Source organism: Capronia epimyces, assembly GCF_000585565.1.
Source record: "Capronia epimyces CBS 606.96 chromosome Unknown aczIQ-supercont1.1, whole genome shotgun sequence".
Classification (NCBI taxonomy): Eukaryota; Fungi; Ascomycota; class Eurotiomycetes; order Chaetothyriales; family Herpotrichiellaceae; genus Capronia; species Capronia epimyces.
Window position 1 is genome coordinate 4,111,411 of NW_006912904.1, and position 13,787 is coordinate 4,125,197.

Below are 13,787 nucleotides of genomic sequence, written 5' to 3' on the forward strand. Positions count from 1 at the left end.
GGCTACCTATCACCCTGCCACAACAGCATTCCGAGTCCCATGGTGTTGATGATGGTATGCTGGCCCACCACCCAAGCAGCTGTATACAGGTACTTTGGCGAGAAGACGGTCCAGATGAAGAGATGTTCGCGAAGAAAGGTGCAGGCGACCATGACGGCGAGTGCATGGACGCAGGAGAATGTCGCCAGAGCAGTCAACAGAAATGAATACCCCCCATTGCTGAGGTCGACCACGCTGAATAACTGGCACACTGCAAAGGCCCACCAGATCGGCGCCGCCCAGTTACTGACAAAGGTCAAAATCCCCACTGCGACCACATTGTACCCGCTGACACCGTTGTAGGCATTGGAGAGATCGATGGTCGCAATGGAGTTTGTGCCGCCCATGGCGAAGAACGACGCGTATTGAAAGAGCAGAGCTAGAATCCCAAGTTCGCCGACCGAGTATCTCCGTCCGCGGCGCAATAAGTACAACTGAAGATTGAAGAACAAGTACAGCGGGATGTACACAGTGCGGGACTGCGTAATGAGAAAGATCGAGAGCACATCCTGGAACGCGGTCAGAAAGGACTGCAGCTGCCGGGCGCTCTTCCATGGCTTTTCGTAGTAGACCGCACAGGCGAGGAGGTGAGCCAGCCCTAGGAACACGACCCTGGCCAGGTTTACCAGCGGGTAGCGCGAGACAAATGACACGAGCGGGCCGAAGATAGGAAATGCTTGCAGCAGCTCTGGCGCATCGGCGGCCGTGAACGCGATCTTGAAGAGAAACGCCGAGGTGGACACCAAGGCGGGCAAAAGGCCCATTTGCCTTGCGCCCGTCCAGGTTACAGCCCTTCGACTGAGATTGGTCGACAACAGGGCATAGGTGAGGACGACGAGAACCCAAAGAAGCGATGGATTCGGCGTGACGACTTCGCTGAGAATATCGGGATCGCCGGCGTATTTCTGTCCCGTTTGTCTCCATCTACGGACCAGGCCGAACAACATGTACGCGAGGGCCGGTTGCGTCGAGCCTGTCACAGCGCTTTCGGGGCTGATCGCATATCTGCCGCCTTTGAAGTACAGAATGATCAAGTATGCACCGAGAGCCCAATACCAGAATTGATGCTCTTCCTCGACGTAGCTGCTGGCGAACATGGTGATGGCGTATAGCGCCATTATGGATACCAAGGCTACGCCCTCGAAGCCACCAGCCCGTAGCCCCTGTGTAAAGCTAGGCAGACAGAGGGTCAGTGCAAGTACGCCCAGCCCGATGCCGACTTGCATGCTGCGCAGGTCGTAGTTGCTGGCCGTACCGCTGAGGAGTGTTTGAGCTTTGCTGAGGAATGACCTCAGATGGGCCATTGAGCTGCTTGAATACGCTCCGTGGCCGGCCTCATAGTCTTCTAGCACCTGTCTCCAGAGGCACACAATGATCTCGGCATCATCCTGTGTCGTTGCTGAACACCCCTGGTCAACCATTTGGGCTGCGAAGTTGCTAGGAAACGTTGCCTGTGAGATGCGATATATCTGCTCCGCATTTTCGAAGAGCAGATCGTACTGGTCCTGCTGAACGGTCCAAAGCTCCAACAAGCGTGGTATGATGATACCGAGGTTGTTCTGCGGGACAGGGAATCCCAAGAGTGCCGCGAGGGTTGGGACAATATCTGACTGTTGGACGACATCGTAGTACTTGTAGTCGACTGTACTGTCAATCGGACTTGTCTGTCCTTCGAACGCAGACTTCAACTTGGGCGAGATGAATGTGAGTGCAGTCGAGACTTCCCCGGGAGACGATGCGCCGTGGTTGCCCCCTTCGTTCATCCCGTGGTCACCAAGCAACACCAGCAGACACGACTGGAGATGGTGGCTGTTCTCCATGGCCGTGTATATCTGTCTTACGATCCCATCCATTTCCGCTTGCTTGCCCGGCATATTGGGGCCTCTTGGACCAGTCTTGTGCCCTATGTGGTCGAGGCCAAGGAAATGCATGGTCATGGCAGACCAGTCATCCTGTGCCAGTTCGAAAGGGATATGCCTTGTGACGTTGTTGTCGACTTCGGTGAAATCAGAGACGAAGAAGCTAGTAGTCCCATCTGCTCGGTCGAAGAAATCAGGGAACAACCGCAGCCACGTGTCGTCCCCATACATGACCAGCTTGCCACCTTTTGCTCTGAGCTGCGCCAGCCATGAGTCCTGATCCTTCAAGGTCGAGGTCGTATCTGACTCGGCAAAGTTAAGAACCAGATCTACGAAGCTTGGTACGGACCCTGTCGTGATAGCCTTGACCCGCGGCATGGTGATGGTCGGCGCACTTGCATGGCCAGTAAACGGCAGGGCTGCACCAGACCGGATCAAACCTTGGGTAAAGGCAAAGCTTGATGCGTTGCCATAGACGAAATCGCTGCGGAGCGCGTCGACGACCATAAAGATGACTCGGTCAAACGGAGCTGATCTGGGTACGATGTCGAGTCCCTGAGGCCATGTCGCCAGACCTGGCAGAAACGCCTTGTGTGGGAAGAATCCCTTTGCAAATATCACAAGTGACAGGACAAGAAGCAGATGGGCCAGACCAATAGCAGCTTTCCCATACCTGATAGGCATGTCCAAATTCGATCACGAACTCAGCTGCCCGGCTCAGCCCTCCTCCGCCTTTGAAAACCCCTGACGCGGCGTCGGTTCAGTCAGACATCTTTCGTGAGCGTGTCTGTATTGGCAATAAGATATCCTTGGGAGATAAAGCTCTCGAGGAGTTTATAGGAGAGGAGGTTCTTGAAATGAAGGAAAAGACGGGGCAATCGTTCGTATAGGAGGTGAACTTGGGATCCCATGAAACTTCGGGGGTGGGCACGTGGTATCACGTGAATGAGCAGCTCACGTGCTGTCTCAGGGGATTTCATTTTTGATAGATTCTACTACACCATGATCCACGATAAACTACTTCACAGGGATGAAAGATCAACGTCTCTTTAGCCTAGGAGGGCGATGAAATCGGAGCTGCAGGAAACAATGCTCCTCTCCCACCTACACATCTCAGATTTCAATGGCTTAGTCATAGGCACCTAATAGGTCACAATTGAATTGTAGATAGCGGCCACTTTTATGATCCTCTATAGCATTGACCGACCGGACCCCGAAACCAAATCATGCCCATGCAAACCGTATGGGTTGGTACTCGGCACATTTCGACACCTGAACGAAAGCAGCAGGAGGATGGATGAAAGACAATGGCTGTCACGTGGCAAAGCTGGTGCCCGCTCGACCTGCCTTATTTGGACTCAGCCTGGGACCGTTTCGCTTTTCGCAGACACCAAGGCAGTTATTTGCTGCTCCGTCGATGTTGGAGTGTCAGTGACAAACCACATTATGCTACCACGATGATACAACTCAAGGTTAGTGCTGTTTTGCAGGCCCTTGTGCAGGATGCCCTTAGTGCGTTCTAACGCTTTTGTCCAGACGATGCTTAATTGCATCGACAACTCCGGGGCCGCCGTTGTCGAGTGCGTCGCGGTCATGAGAAAGAAGATACAGCATGCAACAATAGGTACTTCCTAACAAATCCACTGCAGAGCAACTCAGTGCTAGGATGCCTGGCTGACTCTATGTGCAGGGGACAGGATAATCGTCGTCGTCCAGAAGCAGCGATCCTTCGGCCCCGAAAACCCTGGCGGGTCAAGCTTGGGAATTACGAACAAAGTGCGAAGAGGAGACATACGGCATGCTGTGGTTGTGCGGGCGAAGAAGGAAGTTCAGAGAAAAGATGGCAGTCTGATCAGGTTTGACGACAATGCCTGTGTGCTCATCAATAAAAATGGCGATCCTATCGGCACAAGGTTATCCAGTATGTTTCCTCCCGAATCCCTCCATCTCCCATCTTCTGACACCATATAGGTGTCGTTGGCTCTGAGTTACGAGATAAGAAGTGGTCAAAGATTCTGTCTCTGGCGCCGATGCATGTGTGATTCATGCAGCGGAGGAAGAGCTTCACACAATGTTCTACTATAGAGCGAGTTCATCTCTCCGTCTTCTCGCGATCGTGGGATGCCGGGCAACATGCTCTGCTCACAGGAGTTCAGGAACTCCCTCGAACATTAACCAGATACCCACTGCCATAAACAATTGTACAAAATGCAAAAGAACACCCGATGCAGTAGCAAGTCTAAGATTTTCAGCGTGAGACACGGATAGCCATCATCGCCGAGGCTGTAGGCTAGTTGGGATCGAGCTCGGTGGAAAGGGTTGTTCGTGTCGTAGAGGGAGACCGGGGTCGAAGGTTGCTTGTACTGCCACCTCTTCTATTGCGCCCTCCGGCACGCCTGCCCAGAGGCGTCATCGGGTTTAGTCCTTGCCGTAACGAGTCCAGAAGCTTCTCCTCCATTGCGACGTGTCTGCTCTAACCCACCTAAGGGTCGTTCACCTCATGTACTCCACGGCGTTCATGGCATCCCGGTAGACTTCTTTGTATGTTGTTCCAGAAGGGTCTTAGAGCACCGTTTATCTCAGCGATATTTTTAGGCCCTGGTGCATTGTGGGATAGGGAGTAAATGCCTCGCTCTTTGAGTAAGGTCTCGAAATCACCGTCAGTGGGTTTGATCACAGTGGAGCGGTCTGACTGGACCCGACCAAGGACTCCGACATGTCGGAATCGACCGAGTCATCTGGAAATAGGTGCAAGCTATTCGCACTGAGGCTTTGCTCTTCCTCTTCGATACTTGGTCGATGTGCTTTGTACTCGACGGACAGGTCGTCTAGGTCGCTGGAGACAGGTTGGTTGGCAAGGGCGCTTTTTGAATGTCAACCCAATCAATGATTCTGGTTCTGATGCTTGAAGGATCTGTCTCTAGCCATTTAAGCACCGATGGATTCCAAGACTTGCACTGACGTTTAGTCGCTCGAGAGGTACGCTCAATATGAATCTTGGGACGCTTCAGAGACGGAGTAGGAGGGGAACAGTGCCTCGGTGAAGAGCTGTGGCAGACCTCGTTGCTGGCTGGTAATGCCGCGTCCCCAACGTCGAAGGAGAACTTTCTCTTCTCCGGCATTGAATGGATTGTTGGTGGCATTCTGGTCGGAGTCTCAGTTTCTGATGTGTAGAGGTTCGGCGGTGGGTGCAACCTGGGCAACTGGAAGGCAGAAGTACAACGGAGGCAGGACGACGGGGCTTGTCGGCGTCAAGAAGTGCCAACGTCTTGAAAGAGCTACCTTAGCATGCATACATCATGATGGGATTAACCCGTAAAGCGGAATCCTCGACGCCTAGCAGTGTCATACTGCACCACCAGTCCCTCATGAACGCGTGCTAGAATCCTCATATGTCAACGCCTGACCATGTATGGTTGTGTGCCCAGAATCCCCCGGCGCCTTGCTCAAACAACGGTGTAAACGTGATTGCAGGCCGAGCAAACATAGTAAAGTTTCTAGGAGCAATCAGACTGGTATGAAAACGAGCAAATGAGCAAGGATCCTCACCATTCCCGTGTCTGCAGCCCGCTGTTGTGACTGGAAGTAGACCGCATCCGTTTCCTTGCACTTAGGACATCGTTGACTCGTTCGAGGAAGCTGCAAAACAAGAGCGACCCGTCAGCCTGAGTTTGTGAAATAGATCGTGGGTCCGTGCAAACAAAAGACTCGATCAACTCTCCGAATATTCAGACTGATCAGAATCTTCCATCGCCGGTCTACCACATTGGCCGCACTTCAACTGATTCCCACAAAGGGTACAGAAGCAGGGCAGCTCGGAAGGAGCAGAACCCACGGTTGGATCATTTGCGACATCAGTGGTGACTCCAGCCGTCTCTTGAACAGTGGAACCCAGTTGGTGTCGGTACGTGCATGCAGAATCGTGTGTGGTCGTCGCGTGGCAGGCTTTGCAAATGTAGAGGAGTGTGGATGTCGTACGGTCTTCTTTCGGGTAGAGAAGGTTGGAACTGCAAGGAAACGAGTCAGATACAATATAGATGTGTAGATCAGCCGCTCAGAGGATCCAATGGGCTTACTTACCATTCTTGACAAAATCTATACGACACCTCTCCGCGTTTTGTCTCACCCTCGCTAGGGGTGGGTGAAGCAGCAGCTGACATGGTCGCTGTTTGTAATGGTGGACAGGGAGCTAAAAGAGTTGTCGAGGGCGGTGCTGGAGAGGTTCGAAGGCCGAGGATGCAGACAAAAACGTTTCTGTGGTACCTAGGTAAGTGACTGAACTAGAACGACAACAATGCTTGGATGTTGTAAGAAGAATAAAACACCAGTACTTTGTCCAGAAAAAGGTCCTCGCGTTGAGTGTGGCGAGAGAAATAGACATGTACGTTTCGGCGAGGGAGCCTCGACGTCTAAAGTGAAGTTTCCACCCCGCAGTCGTCTTCTACTGGCCAGTGCGGTCACGCTGGTTGCTGAGGCCTGACAACACCACACAGAATGACTCGCACTTCGATCTGATGACTGCGTGGAAGTTTTCACTCCATCACAGACTACGTATCTCATCATAGGAATGGTATACTAGGATCGAACGACAATCACCGACACCGTTACTCTAACCTCTCGCTGATTTGTTGACAACCGCAAATTCACTGCCCCACCTGGTTGCGCGAGTGATACAGCGCCGACACACGCCTGCACCGATCATTCAGCATTTGTTGAAGTGAGACCCGTCTGAAAGTTTCATCAGCATCCGGGGACCAAAGCTATCCGTCACATCTATCATCTTTCTAACACCATGGTACGTGACAACTACTCAGAGATTTGCGTTCCGAGACTGACCACGGCATCGCAGACTGAGACCGGGTTGCCCCCAGACTGGGAAGTACGGCATTCGAACTCCAAGAACCTCCCTTACTACTTCAACTCCAAACTTCAAGAGTCAAGATGGGAACCGCCGGAAGACGCCGATACAGAGAAACTGAAGGTCTACATGGCCCAACACCACAGCTCGACGAACACGCGCATTGATGGGGCGGGTCCTGAGGGCAAGATCCGTGCAGCCCACCTCCTCGTCAAGCACAAAGACAGTCGTCGACCTACAAGCTGGAGAGAAACCAACATCACCCGCACCAAGGAGGAGGCCATTGAGCTTCTGAAGGGCTACGAACAACAAATCCGGTCGGGTCAGACACAGTTGGGTGACCTTGCCGTCTCCGAGTCCGATGACAGCAGTGCTCGAAGACGAGGTGATCTGGGGTTCTTCGGCAAGGGTCAGATGCAGAAGGAATTCGAGGACGCTGCTTTCGCTCTGCAGCCCGGTGAAATGAGCGGCATTGTTGAGACAGCCTCTGGTGTCCATCTCATCCAACGGTAGGATGGAGTTCACAGTCGCTCGTTCTGATCATATCACTAACGAGCAGCACAGAATTCAGTAGATCTTCGAGCCTCACAGGAGATTGCTACCGGCGCCCCACCCCCTTTTGATCTTCGTGAACGTTTGGGACAGGTCCGGAACGAATCTCCGTGCTGCTGGGAAGCTGATTTGTGGGGTGAGTTACACGAGACGACTTCGCGGGACGGAAGATAACGGAAACGGAAAGGCATATCGCAACAATAAGCCTAGATAGAAAGCTGGCAGTTGATGGAATATGTCATTTCGATCCGCAAAGATGTACAGGTTGGCGTCACTACACCCTCTCGACGTTCGCACATCGAGATGGATAGAGTGGCACGAGGGGCAAAAGTCTTGAGATTGGTCTGGGAGTGCACGGTGGTCAGGCGCTACCAATTCCGTACAAACATGCTCAACCAAGTTTCTCGCCGTACTGGTTCGCGTCGCCAACATATTGTGATTCGAAGCCGACTGGTCGCGACTCCTAAAAGAAAGTCTGCTCGTGTTCTCCGGTACCTTACCTTATGGGGGCATCCGTTTACCGAGAATACCTGGTACCCTGGTTTCTTACCTGGCACCTAGACCTACAGGTCCCGTATGCGTCTCAAAATCCTGTCATTTCGTGTCATTTCGTATCATTGGGTAGTCATTGACGCCGGGCTATCCCGGCCAATACAGGATTTTAGCATGACCTAATTCGCCCCAACCAGGAAGGACAGCATCGAGATCCCTCGCCCCTGCACCGGCCTAAATCGTATGAGGCATTGTGGTCTACCAAACTATTCTACATTCTTCTTTTTTGGATATAAAAACACCATGCCGCCGGCGGTAGTCCATGTCCTACTATTAGGAATCGTATTCCACTTCCTCTTCTGACCTCGTGTCTCTTCTCCTCTTTAGGCAGGCTCTACACTTCTTGTAATCCTACTCATTCTTCAGACATCGCTTCCCAGTCTCATCACATATACTTCAGCAATGAAGCCCCAGAGCCCCCCAGATGCCTTTTTCCTCGCACCACCGCACTCACACGATCTCGACGATATATCTCATGTTGCCGCATTGCCCCCCTCAATGATGACACAACTTCCTGAAGCTGTGCAGGACGCACTTTGGACGTTGCAGGAATCGACCTCCATTGTCTATGCGTCTTACCTGCGACTGCGAGAACTCGTGGACGAGCGTTTCGATCGGCTGGTTCCTCTGCCAGCCCAGCCGGTGGCAGCCTCGACTCGCTGTAAGGGTGCCCGACGAACAGGTGTTCATGCAAGTAGCTGACTTGAAAAGATTCCGAAGGCGCGTTTTTTAACTACGTCAACCATGTAACAGCCGAGCGTCGGTATCTGCTTGAAGACGCGCACCCGGACTGGAAGCACAAGGCTTCTCGCGCGGGGTTACACAGATATAGCGACCTAGCCATCACTTTCCGGGGCAAAGAAATGACAGTGGGCGAGTGGTTCTCCCAGCTGAAAGCAGCAGAGACCTTATGGATCCAAGAAGCGGCACAAACGGAGCTTCCGGAATTTGAGTCTACTGTCTTGGAATACCGGTCGCTGTCGTCAACCCCAACCAGCGAGACATCAGATGCAAGCGAAGACCTGATTGGACTTCCGGTGCCCACCGGAAGAAGACCGGTCGATCCAGAAGGGTTGGGCCTAGGATTCCAGATGGCGAAAGCACTGGAGGCTCTTTAGCTCGGAGTCTTGGGTGTGGCCTGACGTATGGTCTGCGGAGACGTGTCTGACGATAGTTTATCTTTTACGACTTCAAGCTTTGTATTACAACGTTACGACTGTCTCGACCATACTGGGTCAATGGATAAATGAGAATTCCAATAATGCACAATTGAGGAGGCTCAAGTCAGCCAAGGGCGGTTGCAGGATGACCAAGTCCTGGGGACCATTATCCTTCCGTACATGTATGGATCGACAGGACAGCGCGGAGGATCCTCCGATGGCTTCAACAGGCCCCTTGGCCCTTCGTTGGCCTGGTGGGAAGTTCCCTGGCGCTGAAATTAGCGATCTTGCATTGTCACATGCCGGCAACCCACCTGGTCAATCGAACGGCCTGGAAGCGGGGACACACGTGGCTGCATCTGTTGGTGCTGCGAGAGTGTAATGGGGTCAGCCGTTCATCATGTAACTTAGCATTGTGTAACAACACCATGGTTGACTCTACCCGCATATCTGAGCCCTGGTTGGAATGATTTCAGCAATAACGTTGCAAGCGGACGTTCCGGAAGACGGCGTCTAGGACTGGCTTTTACACACGATGTGGTGACGATTGTCAGTTTGAAGCGGGGGATCAACCTAGTGGATGATCAGGGCCCACATCTAGTTAGGCTGGTTCTAAACCCTCTAGCGCCGGGTACTGTCTGAGTTTATCCGAACGAGTGCCGTCGCAGACTCGTAGATACTAGGTACATACCTAGGTACCTTCGCCTATTTCTCTCCTATGTCTCTAGGTGCGTATCAGGACAGGCCGACACCACCCATTACACGCAAACCTTGACAGGCTTATTGGGATACACAAGCAGTATGAGCCGTCAGCGTACCTAAAGGTTGGAACACCCGGAAGAGAATGGCCGGAAAACAACTTTTAGAGACCCCATGTCGACGCCGAGCTGCAAAGCTCACGGGCAATCTTGCACCGACTCTCGAGGTTCAAAGTTCGAAAGAAGTCCTGACGTTGCGTAAATAGGCTTATTGCTACCCGAACTGCATGTACCCTCTGCTGCACAACCTCGGGCTATACACATTACATGATGGTGCCACTTCACGGTCGACGCCGATTCCTGGACCTGACCAGAGCAATGTTCCGGACGGACCAGACACTGCCAATGCAACAACCCGTCTCAGGTCTTGCTGCTTGTCATAGCTACCTCTCCCGTCCCAGGTCAAGCTTCTCTCGTCAGATGCCTAATCCGTGAGGTTGCACTTGCCAAGGTAGGTGTGATCGCAACAGCTCAGTACTGACTAATGCGCGTCGGATCTGGTTCCGCCTCTTGTCTAGGAGCAATCGCAGGTGGTCAAGGTATAATTCCAGTGGAAGATATCTTACTGGGGAAAGTGCTTGCAGGATGTTTGGTGCGTGGAGGCTTACCAGGTAGGAACTCTTTGCACTGACTTATAGAATGGGTACCCATCCACATGAGATGCGCACCCGGGAAGATTCCCACTACAGATGCGCACTCCACAGCCTTCAATCCCCCCAAGATGGCACTAAGAGGTACGCTAACTCTTCCTTTTTCCTGGTCTCTGGCCGAAACCGAAGCTGGCTCTCACCAGACTGATACAGAAGGACAGCCACCTTCATCTTCTGGACGCGTCCGATCCCTAAAGGACTGGCCCCTTTATCTGACCAAGTTCTCTTCTATCCCCCATCTATGCCGATGTATTCTGTAGGTGAGAAGGCTTGGGCACCTTGGGGTTGTACGTTTAAATCCAACCAATAGATGGAACCCCAAAGAGGAATTCCGTGAACTCTCTGCTTCCGTTGATCTCAGTTCATGCATCGACACTTTCAACCAGAAACTCGACTCGCCCAATCGCCGCTTGTTTCCTACCTATCCGGTCATAACTCCTCAACAGTTGCAGTGAGGGGTACGTGTAACCTGAGTTGTTCACCGGCCACATACGTGTTTGTGGTGGTGGAACTGCAAAGCCGGGGCAGAGTGGCAATGGTTGCCACCATGAGCCCGCGATCATCAACTCTAGGCGCGACTCGTTCGGTTGTTTTGCAGCTGTTCTCTGGCAGCTTGGACAGACTCGCACCTTCTGGAGCATTCAGAATGCGTACCTGCATCGCTGGCATCCCAAACAGTATCGAAGAATACTCCACCACTGTGCGTTGGCACGGACGTTCGAGCCTGTCATGGGCTTCATTGCTTGAAGTAATATGACCGCCACTATCTTATCATATTCCTGGCTGGGGCCCAAAGACAGTATCAATGGTCGAGAACAAGGAGAGTATTAGCGTCGCTGTTGCCACCACCAACAACTCCCTCGGTGGAGCAATCATGGACCGGTCTTGCCGCACCTAGCCGTTCATCAAAGCACCCTCACCGTCGAGTGAGTCCCTACGCTCAATTGATGTGAAGATCAATAGTCTCCTGCCTGGTGTTAGTAGGAGCGGTAACCTTTGGGATGCGACCTTTCTTGATTCAGGTTCTGCAAATGCCACAATCGTGCCATGTCTGAAACCAAATGCCAAACAAAACACCAACACAGAAAACTTACGCTGTCGGGCTATGGGAGATCGGGCAGCAGCGTACAAGGACCTGTGTTCAGTCTGGCTCGCACACCACACGGATATATGGGCACCCACACCCTTGGCGACTGCGACACGACGAGATAAGTCTTACGATTCGTCGGTTGGCCTGTACTGACTCAGAATGTCAGCTGCCCCTTTTACTCTATGAGTTGCGTTTGGAGGGACAGATTTGCGATGGCTAAGACGAATCCACCCTGTGCAGACCAGGCCGCACCGCTGAACCTGAGGAGCTTTCAAATGAGGGGCCCGCGGTGACCATTGCTGCCTGATCTGATGGTTGGCCTTTGATATTCCGCAGATGAAAGTCCTTGAAATCATGATGGTGGTCAAGGTGCATATGCAGATGCTCAACTGCATGCGCCAATGCTGGGTCCAGCCCGTCAACGACCGGCAGTTACGGCTCTGGTTTTTGGTAACATTCGCTATTTTGTCTGTGTTGATACGGAAGATTTCAGCTCAAGCTCTGGTCCTCAATAGCGTGGTTTTGCGGTCAGCTTTTAGTAGCCAGATCATCTGAAAGCGGCAAGCCGAAGACACAGACCGGGGGCCACAACTGCCGGCCGCAACCTGCCTCGAAAGTCCTGTTCCTGGCAGAAACACCAGCTCATCCTCTAGCCCGGGGTCCAATCAGAACCGTGCTGGGTTATAGACGGTGCATCTCATACCGGGCCGCGACTGTCTCTAGACCATGTCCGGTTTGGATTCGTCGGGTCATGGCACATGCAAGGAACATGAAACTTGGCTCTGCACTCGAAACAAAAGATCTCATGACATTCATAATGAGGAGGTGTCGAGCCTGCTCCTGGAAGCCTTTGCACTTTATCGGGAACATACGGCTGTCTCCTGATGTGTATCCGAATGTTCCCGACAGAAACCGTCTTGACAAACGGGCTGGCTTGTCAACCAAACTGTCCTCAGACATCCTTGTAATACTGACAACCTGGCACCCTCCAATTGACCAAAGGGTGATCTGGTATGACTGTCGCTTGGGTCCTTGCTGGATTGGGTATCCCGCAAGCGAAGCTGCCGGGAACGTTGGCAATGGCAATGTAAGGCTCCCACTGTCGATACAGCACACAGCTCGATGTTGCGTCCCCAACGAGATCCGGAGCGGAAAGTCCATGCGGAGCAAAATCTAGAATTTTTCCCCTACTTCCTGCTCCCTACTTCCTGCTCCCTACTCCCTACTCCCTCTCCCTGAAAGATGTTGGCAATCCTTCCAGCCTAGTACTACCAGCAGAGTATCGCATTTTCGGGGACTGTTCTGGTGACCTGGAAGTAACGGTACTACTAGCTGCGGCACCACTATGAGCAAGTCAACAGCCGCTCTTATCAGACCATACCATCTAGGTACAGAATAGATGATCCGACACGGACCAGCGCTTGAGCTGCCTTGAAGGCCAATGAGTGACTCCGCTGGATGCCCCAATCATGTTTAAGCGACTAACATCGGCAATTGTTATCAAGGTGAGAGACGGAGATGGCGATGGTGATGGCGACGGCGATGGAGCTGTCCTGGCATTCCTCTAGTCACGTTTACCTATACGGAGTGAGGAAGCCGACATGGCCCCCGGAGGGTTGCAGGTCCCGTATTGCAGTTTAAACTGCAATCGCCCCCAGACTATATTGTTTACTATAAGGCCTTAGGGTGAGTGCCCGAATTAATCGCGGTTTATCCAACTACTACTTCAATAGTATTAGGGAAACCTCCAGCTCTACCGGATGATTATCTTTCTAAGATACTAGATATACTCACTCTACAGCCTTTCCCGAGTTAACTCTCCTATTCGGGGTTTGTCGGCGTCAAGAAGTGCCAAGGTAGTGAAACTCTGGTGTCTGATACTGATACCCTAGTAGATGTTTCCATCGTTCGTGGTTGGAAACGGGAATGGGAATTGAAATTGAAATTGTAGGGAGTAACTATCTAACAGCGCCGACGTGAAATGAAGATAATGGCCCTGCTAGCGAAAAAAGACTCCCTGATATGATCCTGATCTGGGCACCGCATGATGATCAAAGAGCCATGGAAAGCAAGCAATTGATGATAAGGATTAGTGCCGAGTGGTTGAGTTGACGAGGCTGTGTGTACGTGTAGTGACACTACTCCGTACAGGTGACCCTGATAGAAGCAGAGCTCATCCGAGCCAATGCTATCTATCTCTCATCTCTGTGAATGTTTGAATTTTTGAATTTTCCTGTCCTCCATATCCTTTGCTGAATAGTGAAAAGAG

At 52.2% G+C, this 13,787-nt stretch overlaps 6 protein-coding genes across 6 annotated transcripts; 3 read left to right on the top strand and 3 right to left on the bottom strand.

Moving 5' to 3' along the window:
* Positions 1 to 2: 2 nt before the first annotated feature.
* On the bottom strand, positions 3 to 2,582 carry A1O3_01484 (uncharacterized protein; the record flags this gene model as incomplete). Its single annotated transcript, XM_007731628.1, has 1 exon — positions 3 to 2,582. One exon carries the CDS (start codon positions 2,580 to 2,582, stop codon positions 3 to 5), a length of 2,580 nt encoding a protein of 859 aa, XP_007729818.1.
* Positions 2,583 to 3,355: 773 nt separating this feature from the next.
* A1O3_01485 (50S ribosomal protein L14) lies at positions 3,356 to 3,940 on the top strand (the record flags this gene model as incomplete). The annotated part of the gene is made up of 4 exons (XM_007731629.1): positions 3,356 to 3,370; positions 3,435 to 3,522; positions 3,589 to 3,819; positions 3,870 to 3,940. 4 exons carry the CDS (start codon positions 3,356 to 3,358, stop codon positions 3,938 to 3,940), a joined length of 405 nt encoding a protein of 134 aa, XP_007729819.1.
* Positions 3,941 to 4,461: 521 nt separating this feature from the next.
* On the bottom strand, positions 4,462 to 5,041 carry A1O3_01486 (uncharacterized protein; the record flags this gene model as incomplete). Its single annotated transcript, XM_007731630.1, has 1 exon — positions 4,462 to 5,041. The coding sequence occupies one exon, from the start codon at positions 5,039 to 5,041 to the stop codon at positions 4,727 to 4,729; it is 315 nt and encodes a 104-aa protein (XP_007729820.1). The 3' UTR covers positions 4,462 to 4,726.
* Positions 5,042 to 5,655: 614 nt separating this feature from the next.
* On the bottom strand, positions 5,656 to 5,904 carry A1O3_01487 (uncharacterized protein; the record flags this gene model as incomplete). The annotated part of the gene is made up of 1 exon (XM_007731631.1): positions 5,656 to 5,904. A coding segment is annotated over one exon (249 nt), but the record flags the coding sequence as incomplete, so codon positions are not given.
* Positions 5,905 to 6,690: 786 nt separating this feature from the next.
* On the top strand, positions 6,691 to 7,269 carry A1O3_01488 (peptidyl-prolyl cis-trans isomerase ssp-1; the record flags this gene model as incomplete). The annotated part of the gene is made up of 1 exon (XM_007731632.1): positions 6,691 to 7,269. The coding sequence occupies one exon, from the start codon at positions 6,691 to 6,693 to the stop codon at positions 7,267 to 7,269; it is 579 nt and encodes a 192-aa protein (XP_007729822.1).
* Positions 7,270 to 8,361: 1,092 nt separating this feature from the next.
* A1O3_01489 (uncharacterized protein) lies at positions 8,362 to 8,978 on the top strand (the record flags this gene model as incomplete). The annotated part of the gene is made up of 2 exons (XM_007731633.1): positions 8,362 to 8,521; positions 8,572 to 8,978. The coding sequence occupies 2 exons, from the start codon at positions 8,362 to 8,364 to the stop codon at positions 8,976 to 8,978; spliced, it is 567 nt and encodes a 188-aa protein (XP_007729823.1).
* Positions 8,979 to 13,787: the final 4,809 nt, after the last annotated feature.